At 42.7% G+C, this 12,953-nt stretch overlaps 1 protein-coding gene across 2 annotated transcripts in view; it reads left to right on the top strand.

Moving 5' to 3' along the window:
• The first annotated feature begins 106 nt into the window (after positions 1–106).
• The window catches only part of Slc12a2 (solute carrier family 12 member 2), a 78,396-nt gene continuing 65,549 nt past the window's right edge, over positions 107–12,953 (top strand). For both annotated transcript variants that reach the window (XM_055622601.1, XM_055622602.1), the window contains exon 1: positions 107–889. In XM_055622601.1, coding sequence (XP_055478576.1) covers positions 170–889 — 720 coding nt within the window. In that variant the 5' untranslated portion in view covers positions 107–169. The remainder of the gene's footprint in view (positions 890–12,953) is intronic.

Raw genomic sequence — 12,953 nt, forward strand, 5'->3', positions numbered from 1 at the left:
CGTGCCGCGCGCGGGCGGGCTCGGGGAGGGGGGCGGCGCGGTGAGTGGCGCCTCCGCGACTCTTCTCGCCCGGCTCCTCGGCGGGACCGCCCGGCCAGGGAGCCCGAGCCGCGCTCTGCGCAGCCCTCACCCGCCCGCTCCGCAGGTTCCCGTGCGTCGTCGGGCGGCGATGGAGCCCGGGCCCGCGGCGCCCTCGTCTGGTGCTTCGCGGCCCGCCCGGGATGGGGACGCGCCGCCGGCGGCCGCCAGGGTGGACCTGCCCGGCACGGCCGTGCCCTCCGGTCGGGAGGATGCTACGGCTGGGAGCCAGGCTGGCGGGGTGCGCGGCGGAGAGGGAGCCGCGGCGGCGGGCGATGGACTGGGCAGACCTCTGGGGCCCACCCCCAGCCAGAGCCGCTTCCAGGTGGACCTGGTTTCCGAGAACGCCGGGCGGGCCGCGGCGGCGGCGGCGGCGGCGGCTGCTGCTGCGGCGGCGGCTAAGGAGACCCCGGCGGCCGGGAAAGCCGGCGGCGAGAGCGGCGTGGCCAAGGGCAGCGAGGAAGCCAAGGGTCGTTTCCGCGTGAACTTCGTGGACCCGGCTGCCTCCTCGTCGGCGGATGACAGCCTGTCGGATGCGCCGGGGGTCGGTGGTGACGGGCCCAACGTGAGCTTCCAGAACGGCGGGGACACGGTGCTGAGCGAGGGCAGCAGCTTGCACTCGGGCGGCGGCAGCGGACACCACCAGCAGTACTACTATGACACCCACACCAACACCTACTACCTGCGCACCTTCGGCCACAACACCATGGACGCGGTGCCCAGAATCGACCACTACCGGCACACGGCCGCGCAGCTGGGCGAGAAGCTGCTCCGGCCCAGCCTGGCAGAGCTCCACGATGAGCTGGAAAAGGTGAGCTCGCCCAGACCTTCCTCCCTCCCCGTGCCCCGGTGCTTGCTGGCCTCAGGATGCAGCCGCTGACTCTCCCTGATGAGGTGGCAGCACAGGACCTGAGGAAAGACTCGCTGGCATCCCTGGATTCAGCTGTCAAGTGTGGAATTGCAGCGGAATGTAACTTAATCCTGCAAAAGTTTGCAGCGGGTTAGGCCGGTTACGCGATACGGCAGAGGCAGCACTTAGAGGCCTTTCCCGTGCAGTTATATATCTTGTGTACACTGTCTTTTTGTCCAGTCTTGTTGTGCCACATGTGTTTAGGCCCCAGAGAAGGCAGTGTGGAGGAGGGTTAGAAGAGGCTCTCTTGGGACAGGGTGGAGAGAACGTGCTACCATCTGGGTCCTTTTTAGAATGTAGTGTATGGTTTATGTATATCCATTAGGGATCCTGAGTGGAAAGGCTGGTGTTTGAAGGAAAAACCTTAATAGCATGTCTTTTGTAGTTTATTAATTATTAAAGCTCTGGTTTTGCAGTCTTGAATATACAGAGGGCTATAGAAATCTTTTTTCTTTTCCTTTCTTCCTTCCTTTTCTGTCTTTCTTTCTTTGTTTCTTTCTTTTGGATCTCCCCCTTTCCCCATCATCTCTCTCATCTCTCTATGTAGCCCCATCTGTCCTAGATCTTGCTATGTAAGGCTGGGAACTAACAGATTCACCTGCTTCTGCTTCTCAGCGCTGGCATTAAAGGCATGTGCCACCCATCTTGGGAAAAGTTGTACCTGGTAATAGTGTGGTCCTTTTGTTTTTGTTTGCTTGTTTGTAAACTTTTTGCAAAGAGGGCTGTTTCTGGGCTGGTGTGGGAGGGTGGTTATAGAAAGATGTCTCAGTTCAGAGCACTTGTTGCTCTTGCAGGAAATCAGGAGGGTTCTCTTCCCAGCGCTCACAGTTAAAGATGGAGTGTTCACAACCATCTTTAACTTCACTTCCAGGGAGGTTTGATGCCTTCTGACCTTGACAGGCACCAAGCATGCATATGGTGTACATCCATGAACGCAAGCAAAACATTTATACACATAAATCTTGAGGGCTATATTAAAAAAAAAAAAAAAAAAAAGACTGAGAGGGGTGAGTCTTTAGAGAAAAGAGGAAACACCGGGATTTTATTTTTTCCTCTCAAGAATGTCCATAGAAATAGTCTGGGGTCTTTGCAGAAGCCCATTTACTTTGTAAACAGAAAACCATTCTCAATACACTCTTACTAACTTTACTAATTCTGTTGTTTTTTTTTATGGCCTCATAAAGCTTTTGTTTCCTTGGGGTTCAGATAATTATTTGAAGATAACATTGATGCTTTTGAGACCTGATTAATATTTAACTTTTATGAGCGGAATTACTTACCATCTGCCTCAGCAAGTCTGTAATGGAATTTTGTGACTTCAGAGTTGGTACCAGAAAGGTGGAAATGATCAAGGTGAAGACGGTTATGTGATTTGTTTGGACAGTGATGGTTTGATCTCATACATTCATGTCTTACAAGACTACACATGTCCCCATGCTTGATAAAGTAACAGTCACAATATGAAATACATGCATAACCCTTACAAGCGTATAGATTGTTTAAAAGATTGACATTATTTAGCTGTAGATAATACTACTTCTGTTTCATTGTTGAATTTTGTCATATCAGAAGCTAACCACTTTCTGAATCACTTCTTTCATTCATATGTAGTTTTTCGTACCCATCCTTTTCCTTTTTTATTCTAAATCTTTATAGGCTGAAATAGAAATGAAGTTGGTGATATTTTATTGGAGCATTTTAGTATTCAAAATTCTATACAAACATATTTCAGATTTATTTCAGTAAAGCCAACATGAGCAGTAAACCTATAAATTGTAGATTTTTAGTTGAAAGGTGTCATATATCTTCTGAAAGTTTTTGCTATTTTACATTTTGTCAGTAACAGTGCACTTCAAGTCCTCTAAGGCTCTAAGTTTATTTTGTGTGTGGTTTATGATTTGGGTTTTGGTGGTTTTGTTCAGTTGAGAGCATCTGAAAGTTAAACACATTATTTGATAGTTGAAAAAGTCACCTAGTTTCTCAACCTCAGCCTTCTCAGTCCAGAATTATTTATTGTGAAAATTAAAGAAAATACGCAATGGGCCAAAAAAAAAAAATTTGGCCGTGATGACCATGCTAAGTGCGTGGAATATCATTGCTAAAGGTGGGTCCTATTTTGGTTTTTCTTACATTAGCTCCTCAGAAGTGCAAGGCTACCCTCTGAAGATATCAATTTTGGATTCAATTCATTACATCATTAAATGAATATAGTTTATAATATGCTCAATTCAGAGTTCCGGTTATGCAAGGAGTAGGGTCATGAATTCTTCACCGTTTTTTTTTTTTTTTTCTTTCTTTTTTTTTTCTTTTCATAGCCTATGCTAGATGGGTGCTTATTCCACTGATGTGGACCCTCAGCCTCTACTCCGAAGTATCTGTATAGGAACCAGAAGTTGTTGATGGTGTTAACAAATAAGCAACTATTAAAGATGACCATAGCAAATGGGTTAAATACCTGTCATGTTAAATTGGGCAAAAAATGCTGCTTAGCGTTGTAGAAGGAGTGAGCTCCATAAGTTTTTGCTCGTCCGTACAGACTGACAAAAACTTTTCCAATGTTCTTAGCCCTTAGTGAATACGACATTTAGAATTTCTTTGATTGTCGTGTACTGTACTCTGGTGGCTGAGTACTTTAATGTCCATGAACTAAGTAACAGGTGCTAAGAACTGTGGAGAGTTAGAGGAAGTAAAAGGTAAATGCTCTATAGATTTGCTCGGAAAAGGGACTAGTGTTGTCTTTTTGTCGACGACCTTTTAAAAGTGTTTTCCCTAATACCCTACTGTAGGGGATAATATCCTTAGTGTGTTACGCAGCTCTTCTAGGAAGAGGCTGGTGGCTTTCCAGTTAGAAACTGTTGACTGGGGAAGGGGTGACTGTGTTGTCCAGTGCTCTGGAACTGTGGTATGATGTATGACACTGAGGAAGTAGCAAGTCATGCTTTGTCTGCCTGCACAGACATAGAACAAATAATAGTTATTAGCATAATAAATAATAGTCATTTCTTCAATGCAGTCAAAAGAAACATCACCAGTCAGGAAATAATGCAACCTAATTTTACCTGGGCTTTGGGAAGAAATAAGAGTGGCATTGAGGCTGAGGCCTGATGATAAAAATTGATGGATGAAATGACATTTTGGAACAAAGACTGTATTTATAAAAGTGGTGAGGAGAGAAGTGCTATGTTCAAAGGCCAGAATATTTTACTGTAATGTAGTGGGAAGCTGTTGGGGGATTCAGTGTGGCAGAACATGCTCCATTTTATTTGAACATCTTTGCTAGCCAGAGAATGGGTTCTGAGGTGTGGCTGGAAATGAAATCTTAAACTGTTGGTCTGACTGAGAGATTATAAGGATTTGTGAGAGAGGCTGACTCCAGGTTTTGGACTTGAGTAACTGAATATTGGAGTTATGTTACCTGAAGGACGATTGAAAGGGGAATGGATGTGGAGTGCTGAAGAGAATTCTAGTTGTAAGACACCTCAGAGTCCTGAAGTGTCAGAAAGTGTGTGTGTGTGTGTGTGTGTGTGTGTGTGTGTGTGTGTATGTATGTGAAGAAAGTACCTTAAATATGAGTAGAAGATTGGGTTGGTAAAGGAACAGAAAGCATGGTCCAGGATGGTGCCTGGAGATCATTTAAAGTTGTGTTGGGTACTTCTACTAGCCTAGAAAGCAGTATCCTAGAAGAGGAGACAGAAGAGTTTTAAAGAAGGCAGACCCTACACAGAGTATGGTGGCACATGCCTGCAGTCCTGGGAGGCTGAGGCAGGAGCACCTTTTTGGTACAAGGCCAGCCATGGCTATTTAGATGGTGCCAGGCCAGACTGAGATATATAGTGAAACTTTATCCCAAAAAGGTAGAGACTCTTTAAACAATTGATGCTACGATTGATTTTTTAAAAAGAAATTGTTGTGTTTCCTCCCATACCCCCAGTATCAAAGTAACAGTTTCTCCTATAGGAAGAAATAGAAAGTAGAGAGTACCAAAAAAGTATCAATGGGCAGCTTTAACAGGTGTGATAATTTCCAAACACCGGGTTAGGTAAACTGTCTGCTGCTGCAGGAGTTAAAGCATCATCATCAACATGATCATCATCATCAACAACGTCATCATTATCATCAGTCACTGTGTTTTGTAACTACAGTGGGAAGCACTGTGCTGAAACATTTTATAGTTTGCAGGTGTGTGTCAGCCTCAGAAGACTTTCACGTTGGCTGACCTAGGGTTAGGCTCACAGATGAGGTTATAGGCTGGCTGGCCACTGAGCCCCTGCTCTGGGATTATAAGCATGGGCTAGCACACCGAGCCTTTCCACTTTACTAAGTCATTTCTTTACCCCACCTCTCCTCTTTCAAATATAGTATCACCATTGCAGTTGTTCTTAGACCACGGCTTAGAATCCTTTTGATGATGGTATCAAATCATTGGATGTGGTCTTTCTCTTTTCTCTTTAATAAGAGTGGAAGGGAATACAGGAGGCAACAGTATTGTATCATTGCTTTTTAAAAATTTAATTCCTAAGAAATCAGTTTTTTGCACACTTCACTGGTAATAAAATGATCTCATAGAAACTGAAAATGGCTTACTAGCCATTTTCTCTTTCTTTTCTCCTCTCCTCTCCTCTCCTCTCCTCTGCTCTCCTCTCCTCTCCTCTCCTCTCCTCTTCTCTTCTTTTCTTTTTGATTTTTTGAGTCGGGATTTCTCTGTGTAGCCTTGGCTGTCTTCCACTCACTTTGTAGACCAGGCTGGCATTGAACTCACACTGATCTGCCTGCCGCTGCCTCCCCGAGTGTTGGGTGCACCACCACAGCTAGCTTACTAACCATTTTCTTTGAAAACTATAGAACTAGACTTCGTACTTGTTTTTCTTTGTGATGCTAGAATATTGTTTTCAGGGTCTTCCCTTCTTTATCACATATTTCTGGCTATTGCTCAGACCTTCTGTAAGATGCTTGAGCTGCTGAAAGGTAGACTTTGCCATCATCGCTTCAGCGTGTTGACATCCTAAGAATAATGAGGAGTACACTTGAGATGATACAATTGTTAATTAATCCTTCACTAGAATCAGAGCTTTTGTCTCATTAATTTCCATACAAGAGATTAGGTACTTAGTACAGATCTGTTCATGGAATGTATCAGGGCTGGCAGTCCCTGTTACTTAACAAGGGCTTCAAGTAAAACACTGAACAATTGCAGTGTTGCCTCTAACACTGAGCTGCTCCTATACTCTGCTAATAATTATTTCAAGATATAGCTTGGTTCCTTCACAGTCACCCTGGAAGAACCAAGACTAGGCCACAGCTTGGGTGGTATGTGGGAATAGCTTCTAGATACAAGTAAAAGTGGTACCTTGCTAAATGTTTCCATGTGGCAAATTCAGATACCAGTGTTGCCTAGGCTGCAACCTGCTGTTCCATGTTACTGGCTACTGTAGTCTGTTTCTGTATTAATTCTCCAAGCAGATTAGTCGCTGACTACCTAGGTTAAAAGAAAGATAAATTGGGGGATATAAATCAAGACAAAGGAAATAAATGTGTACATTACTAGTCACTGTGTTTTGTAACTACAGTGGGAAGCACTGTGTTGAAACATTTTATAGTTTGCAGATGTGTGTCAGCCTCAGGTATTGTTCTTCAGAAGACTTTCACGTCGGCTGACCTAGGGTTAGGCTCACAGATTAGGTTATAGGCTGGCTGGCCACTGAGCCCCTGCTCTGGGATTATCTCTATTTATGTTCATGCCTGTCAAAAAACTGCAAGTTTCTAGTCACACTTGATGCCTTATCTACATATATTTATGTTCATGTCCATCCTGTGAAATAGAGCCTGAAAGATGTGAGTTTCTTAGTTCTTATATGTTTAGTATCTTTGCTTGCGGTGATATCTCATCATATTTTTTCATGTGTCTGGGAAGTTTGTAATACCAGTCGATTTGGTTCCAGTTACCCACCAGATCCTTACTGAACAGCGACAACAGCAGTGCTGTGCTGAGTGTAGCAGATGTAGCAGGGAGCAAAAAGCTCCCAGGAGAGACAATAGGCAAACAGGTCAGATGCGCTACTGTGAAGAAACTAAAGCAGGAGGGAAAATGGTTCCTAGGTGCCATTTTACAGTAGTCGGGGAAGGTCTTCATGAAAGACTAGCAAGGAGGAAGAGAACCATGTCATGCAAATACCAGGGTGAACACTGTAGATTCAGAAGCAAGCCCCTGAGACTGATATGGGAATGTGCAATTTAGAGACCAGGAAGGGCAAGACTGAAGGTGAGGTGCTTGGTAGAACAGAGGTTCAGTTAAAGGTGTTTTGAAAGGGAGGGTTGTGGGGATTTTGCTGATAGGTTGGATGGAGTGTGTCTGGAAAGAGAGATGTTATGGTTCTTTTTAGAATGGGATTACTATTTATGGACATAGGCAACAACTGGGAAGAGCATGGTTGGTTAGGTGGATTCAGTAGGATATAATTCTGTAAATCAGCTCTATAGTGGGGCAAGCCCTAGACAGTTGCAGCTACTAATTAGGCCTTAATCTTGAACAACTTCACATTATACACAGTAGCCATTGGTAAGACCTTTCCCTTCTGTAGAATAGGTAGGTTTGAAACAAGGTCTTATAAATTACTGAGGTTCTAAGATATGTACAATGCATGGGACTACCAGTACTTGCTCTGCTAGTTATATTCAATTTATTCAGTTAAAATACAGAAATCTTAGGACAGAACACTTCTCTTTGGTACCTTTTTGCCATTGTCATATAAATGGTAAGCCCAATAAGATTACTTTGCTGTAATACTTGTTTTTAACAGTCATCAGCTTTACTAAAAACTGAGACCAGAATAACTATTGTTTTTTTAACTTTTAGAAATGCGTTCTTCCATCTAAATGTTGCTTTCCTTCCTTGAGATCTTCTTGTAATAGAAGCAGGGCACAAGACATACTGTTTTTATTGAAGACATCTTACGGTTTTGTGGGATATAGCTTTGGTGGACACATTCTCTTTTAGCCCTTTGAGTATGCTGTACCAATGTCTCTTGCCTCCATTGTTGCAGGAAGGAGGATGGCCAACGGTAGAGGAGAGGTAACTTCCCTAGGACTGAAGATTTTCTCGTTGCCTTTAGCTTTCAGCAGTTTGTAGAGGTAGATGCTTCCCTTTGTGTGTATCTTTTCCAGATTTTTGAGTTTCTTGGCCCTGTTAATGAGTTATCTACTTCTCTCTTTTGTCATTTTAACTTTGACTTGAAGGCCATCCAGTGGCATCCAGTGGCGTTATCATTTCAAATATTGTGCTTTTCTCTAAAATGTATCACAGTCTTAAATTTCTGAAGTTTAAAATGCAGCTTTCCTCTCTGTGTCAAATACCTGTTGGTAAGCAGATTTACCTTTGGCTTCTTTACTAGTTGTTTTAACTGTGTTCTTAAGAGAACATTTGGTTCCTACCACAAACTTTTGAATGTGTAACATTTTCTCATTGCTTCATACCTCTATTAATTGGAGGAAGGAAGAAATGAATATGTCGCTAATGCATTGTGGTGATGCTGAATTTTTATTTTTAATGTTCTGCATTTCATTTTGCCTTTCTTTGTAGAGACAGTGTCTCACTATGTATGTTAGCCTGACTTGGAATGCACTATGCATCTCAGGCTAGGGTTACAGGTGTGTGCCACCTTGTTAGTCTCAGACATGCAACAGCTGCTCTCTGTTCTATGCCTGCCTCTGCAAACCACTATTGTTTGGTTCCCGGAAGTCTCCCCTTCTTTTTTCATTTGGGGCCAGCTCAGATATGGGGATCTACCCTTACTGTTATTCTCTTTTTTCGAGAAAAACCAAATGAAGTTTACAGTTGGTCTGCCCATTTTGGGCTCTGTTCTATTATTTCCGACTGGTGTAGCTTCTCTGTTAACTGTAATCCACAGACAGTTTGAGAAGACTCTGAAGAAGCCATAAGCTCATGCTTTCACTAAGGCCGGCGTACAGATAGCCCCTGGCCTGTGCTTTTCCCACTTCCCCAGGATTCTTTCCCATGAGCAAATAGTTGGGCTGTCAGTTGGCAATTCTTGACCACTAGATGGACATTTATATTCTTGACTACTCACTTAAGACATCTTCAGAAAAAGATATGCCATCACTGATTCTGATGAACTGAAAATGGGAAAGAAGACAGAAGATAGTGTCTGTTCTTGAGAGAAATGCAGGAAGCACCCATTGCTGTAACAGCTCAGATTTCCATGCATATTGCCTTTCCAGTGTCCACTTGGTTCTCATGCTGCTTTTCAGGGCTTTCTCTGGGTCCTTCCTAACTTTTGGGTCTTGCTTCGTAAACAGTTAGAGATAAAATTACGCACGGCCATTGCTCCTTGTTAACGGAAGATGTATGCTTCCTGGGAATTCTAGCTAAGCTGGTCCAAGCTCTTAGTTAGTTGACATTAGCAAGTTGTGTGGGATTTGAAGTTATGCCCATGTTATTTGTGAACCATTCTTTTGTAACTCAGTCTTGAAATTTTGGTAAAGAACATGCAGAGCTAGTTCTGGTACTGAATTCTTTGACTTGGGTCAGCAGTTCTGACTTGGTTCATTGTGAAGTCACATGGTCACACTGTCCACTCTTATCTGTGGCACTTGAGTTTTGAGCTTTGCATTAATGCCACTGGATATTAATAGAGCATTGTTAACCAAGGCAAATTGGATTTGTGTAAAACAATACTTTGTTTTGAAAGCTTAGTCTGTATGGGGAGCATTACACTGAATACACCAATCACCGACAGCACGGAGAGGAAGTATTGGTAGCTTTGGGATGATATAATTAGCTAGTATTTGCTTTAAAAAAATAGAACAGTTATTAGAATAAACCCCCTCACTTTGGCATAGAAATTTACATATGTACAGATATATTTTAACTGCTGAGTAAGCTGTTTTAGATATAAAACCAAAGTGTACTCAATAGAAAGAGTGCGAGAATTTCCCTTTTAACAGTGACTAATTTTTATCTCTGTCAGAGATATTATTTACTAAAAAATTGATGAAATTCAAATAATTTTTTCTTCAAAGAAAATAAAATCTTTTTATTTCCCCAGCTTTCTTCAAAAGGCATGGACACTTTGGGCACAGGGACCAGGCTAGTGATGAGAAAATGTGCAAGCGAAAAAGAAAGCTGGGTATGGCCAGGAACATTGATTAAAAGGATGTACACGCTTGAGTGGCTCATTACAACACAGATACAGAGTGACTGGCCAGTTTGACCTTCACCTATCAAAATAAATTTCCAAAGTTAAGTTGATGCACATACCTATTTCACGTCACACCTTTTATACACCTTCCTGGAGGTATTATATCTGGGCAGATAGCAATTCTATTTCTGAAAGTGGTTATGAGGGAGCTGTCTATAGTCCTTGTGTCTTGTTTCTTATTGGTAAAAAGTTTGTGTCTTGCTGTGTTAGCACAGAAGAATTTGGTGTTTACCCCAGTAAACCTGGGCTGACTTGGCTTAGACCCTCTGCCAGGGTCCCCTCCGTAATATTGAAGAGCGAGGCTATTTCTCCAGCCTAGAAACCAGCTCTTTCCACCATTAAATGCTTGTAGCAGTAGGTGGGGGAACACCCCTTTCCTGCTGTATTTTTCAAGACTTTGCTAGTTGACAGTAGTGGAGTACCTCAGCGGCCGATGGGATTGGGCACAGCTGGGAAGGCAGCACAAGTCACTAATGACTTTTCCGTCTTGTTTTTATTTAGTGCACATGGTTTACTCAGGCAGGTTTCATTTTGTGTATTTCTCTTTACTATTAGATTTTTATCTGTTTTGGTGAATTACAGTTACCTGAGTTGTGACCTCCAGAGTAATTTGAAAGGGGATAACCTGAATAAGGGTATGGTTTTGATTTCTAGACTTTCTTTTTTCCTCCATGATAGCTACTATCCTGTACTCACCCCATCTTCTGAGTGTTCTGTTCCCTACTTTTTTCACTGTTCTGGTTTCTTTGCTGTCCCTCTTGGTTATTATTTATAGATATGAAATATAAAAGGTGCATCAATAAAATTGACTAGAATCAAGACTTTTATGTCACAGATAAAGTATGAGAAAGGCTTTCGGTATAATAATTCTTTTGCCTTCTTTTGTCATGGAAAAGGTTTTGAACATATGTTGTGTTGCCAGGAGAATGTGCTGTATGCTTTCCAGTACATATAACTTCGACTTACTGAAAAACTAGAAACTTTTTATATCTAATTCCTTATCAGCATTCGTCTTTAATAAATAGTCATCCTTGGATATTTGCTAAATTAATGCCTTTTATTATTTTCCTGTTCACTGTGTAAAGTAATATATTAGTTTACAATTCATTTTTTAATAGGTGATGCTAAAAGGAAAATGTTCCTCTTAGATATCTCTTTGCCTAAAGGCAGGCTTGTATTTTGTCCACAAAACCATTGATCAAGATTTGATTCATGTGTGTTTCAGCAGTGGTCATTTGCGAGAGGCATTAAGAGTCCTGGGGGGCCCTGCTTCTGATCTTCCCTTACTGGGATGGGTCATAGCTTCTAAGCAGGCATGGCCCAGGTGGAACTGACCAGCTCCAGGACATGTGTAGGTCAGGAAAGCTGCTACCCTTACTCACATCGAATCAGCTGGGTAAATTTTCTCTTCCTGAAGAGTAGCCAGGAATTGAAAAGCTAGGTCACCTAAGGACAACTGTGCCACTAAAGTGCTGACTTAAAAAAAAATTGAAATGCCTAGCTATAGATTTGACTTATAACTGTCACAAATGAAATGTGGCATTGACACTTAAATTATGCTTTTATAATCATGGTGTGTCAGCCCACTAACCAAGCCAGATATCTCCCCCACTTTATATATGTGTGTCATTATCTAGAGAGCCTAAAGCCTTTCAGGATAAGGTGTTGGTGGGGAGGGATTGTTATCTCCATGTAGACAAGGACATCAGTTCTCGGAGAGGGGCTGTAATATAAAAAGTAAATTGAACAGGTACGCAGCCTTTGACAGAGCTGGACATTTACTGGAGGGTGCATTGAATATGGAAGATGTCCCAGAAATGGTAAAGACTTGTTTTTCTCTATAGTCTCTATTGGAAAAAAAAAAAGTCATACTTTAAGAGGGACTAGCATGTTGTGTTAATATCTATGTGCCTAATGAATGAGTGAAAGGATATGGTTCTCATTTACGCCCAGAAACTGCTTCCACAACTGCCAGGGTGGAAGAATATCAGCATTACTTCAGACTCTTGTTGCACCTTGGCTCCACTAAGGCCCATTTCCCTACATAATAGGTATTGATATTTGGATGGCCTTATGTTACTCGAGAGGCAATGTTGTGGTAGGTTCCCAAGCCCTGAAAAGACTCTTTAGTACAACTTTGCCCCAGTGTTCTTTAAAATATAAGAACAAGGCTGCACTTCCCAGGGAGAGGTGATCAGAGAGCCCGCCACTGAGTTCATGTCAGTGAACTCCCTTACTAGGGAACCTACTTGGGGACTGACTCTGTGGGCTACATCTGAGCAGGGGTTTTAGGTCCTGTCAATGCATGGTCCTTGGTTGGGGTATCATTCTCTTCAGGGGCCCCAGAGCTCATTTTTTTGTTTGTTTGTTTGTTTGTTTGTTTGGTTGGTTGGTTGGTTGGTTTGGTTTGGTTTTTTGTTTTTGGCTCTGTTGATCTCCTTTTGGAGCACCTGTCCCCTCCAGGTCGTTCTGTCTCCCTCTTCTTTCATAAAATTCCATGCATTCTGCCCACAGTTTGGCTATAAGTCTCAGCCTCTGCTTTGATACCTCGATCAGAGGAAGACAATGCAACCAGTCCTGATGAGACCTGATAGGCTAGGGTCAGATAGAAGGGGAAGTCTATCAGTAGACTAGGGGAGAGGTATGGGGGAGAAAAAGGCAACGTGGGATTGGGAGGAGGCAAAGGAGGGGGCCGCAGTCTGGATTCAAATTGAACAAATTATAATAAATGATGATGATGATGATGATGA

Source organism: Psammomys obesus, unplaced genomic scaffold, assembly GCF_907164565.1.
Source record: "Psammomys obesus unplaced genomic scaffold, mPsaObe1.curated_primary_1811, whole genome shotgun sequence".
In the NCBI taxonomy this organism is placed as follows: Eukaryota; Metazoa; Chordata; class Mammalia; order Rodentia; family Muridae; genus Psammomys; species Psammomys obesus.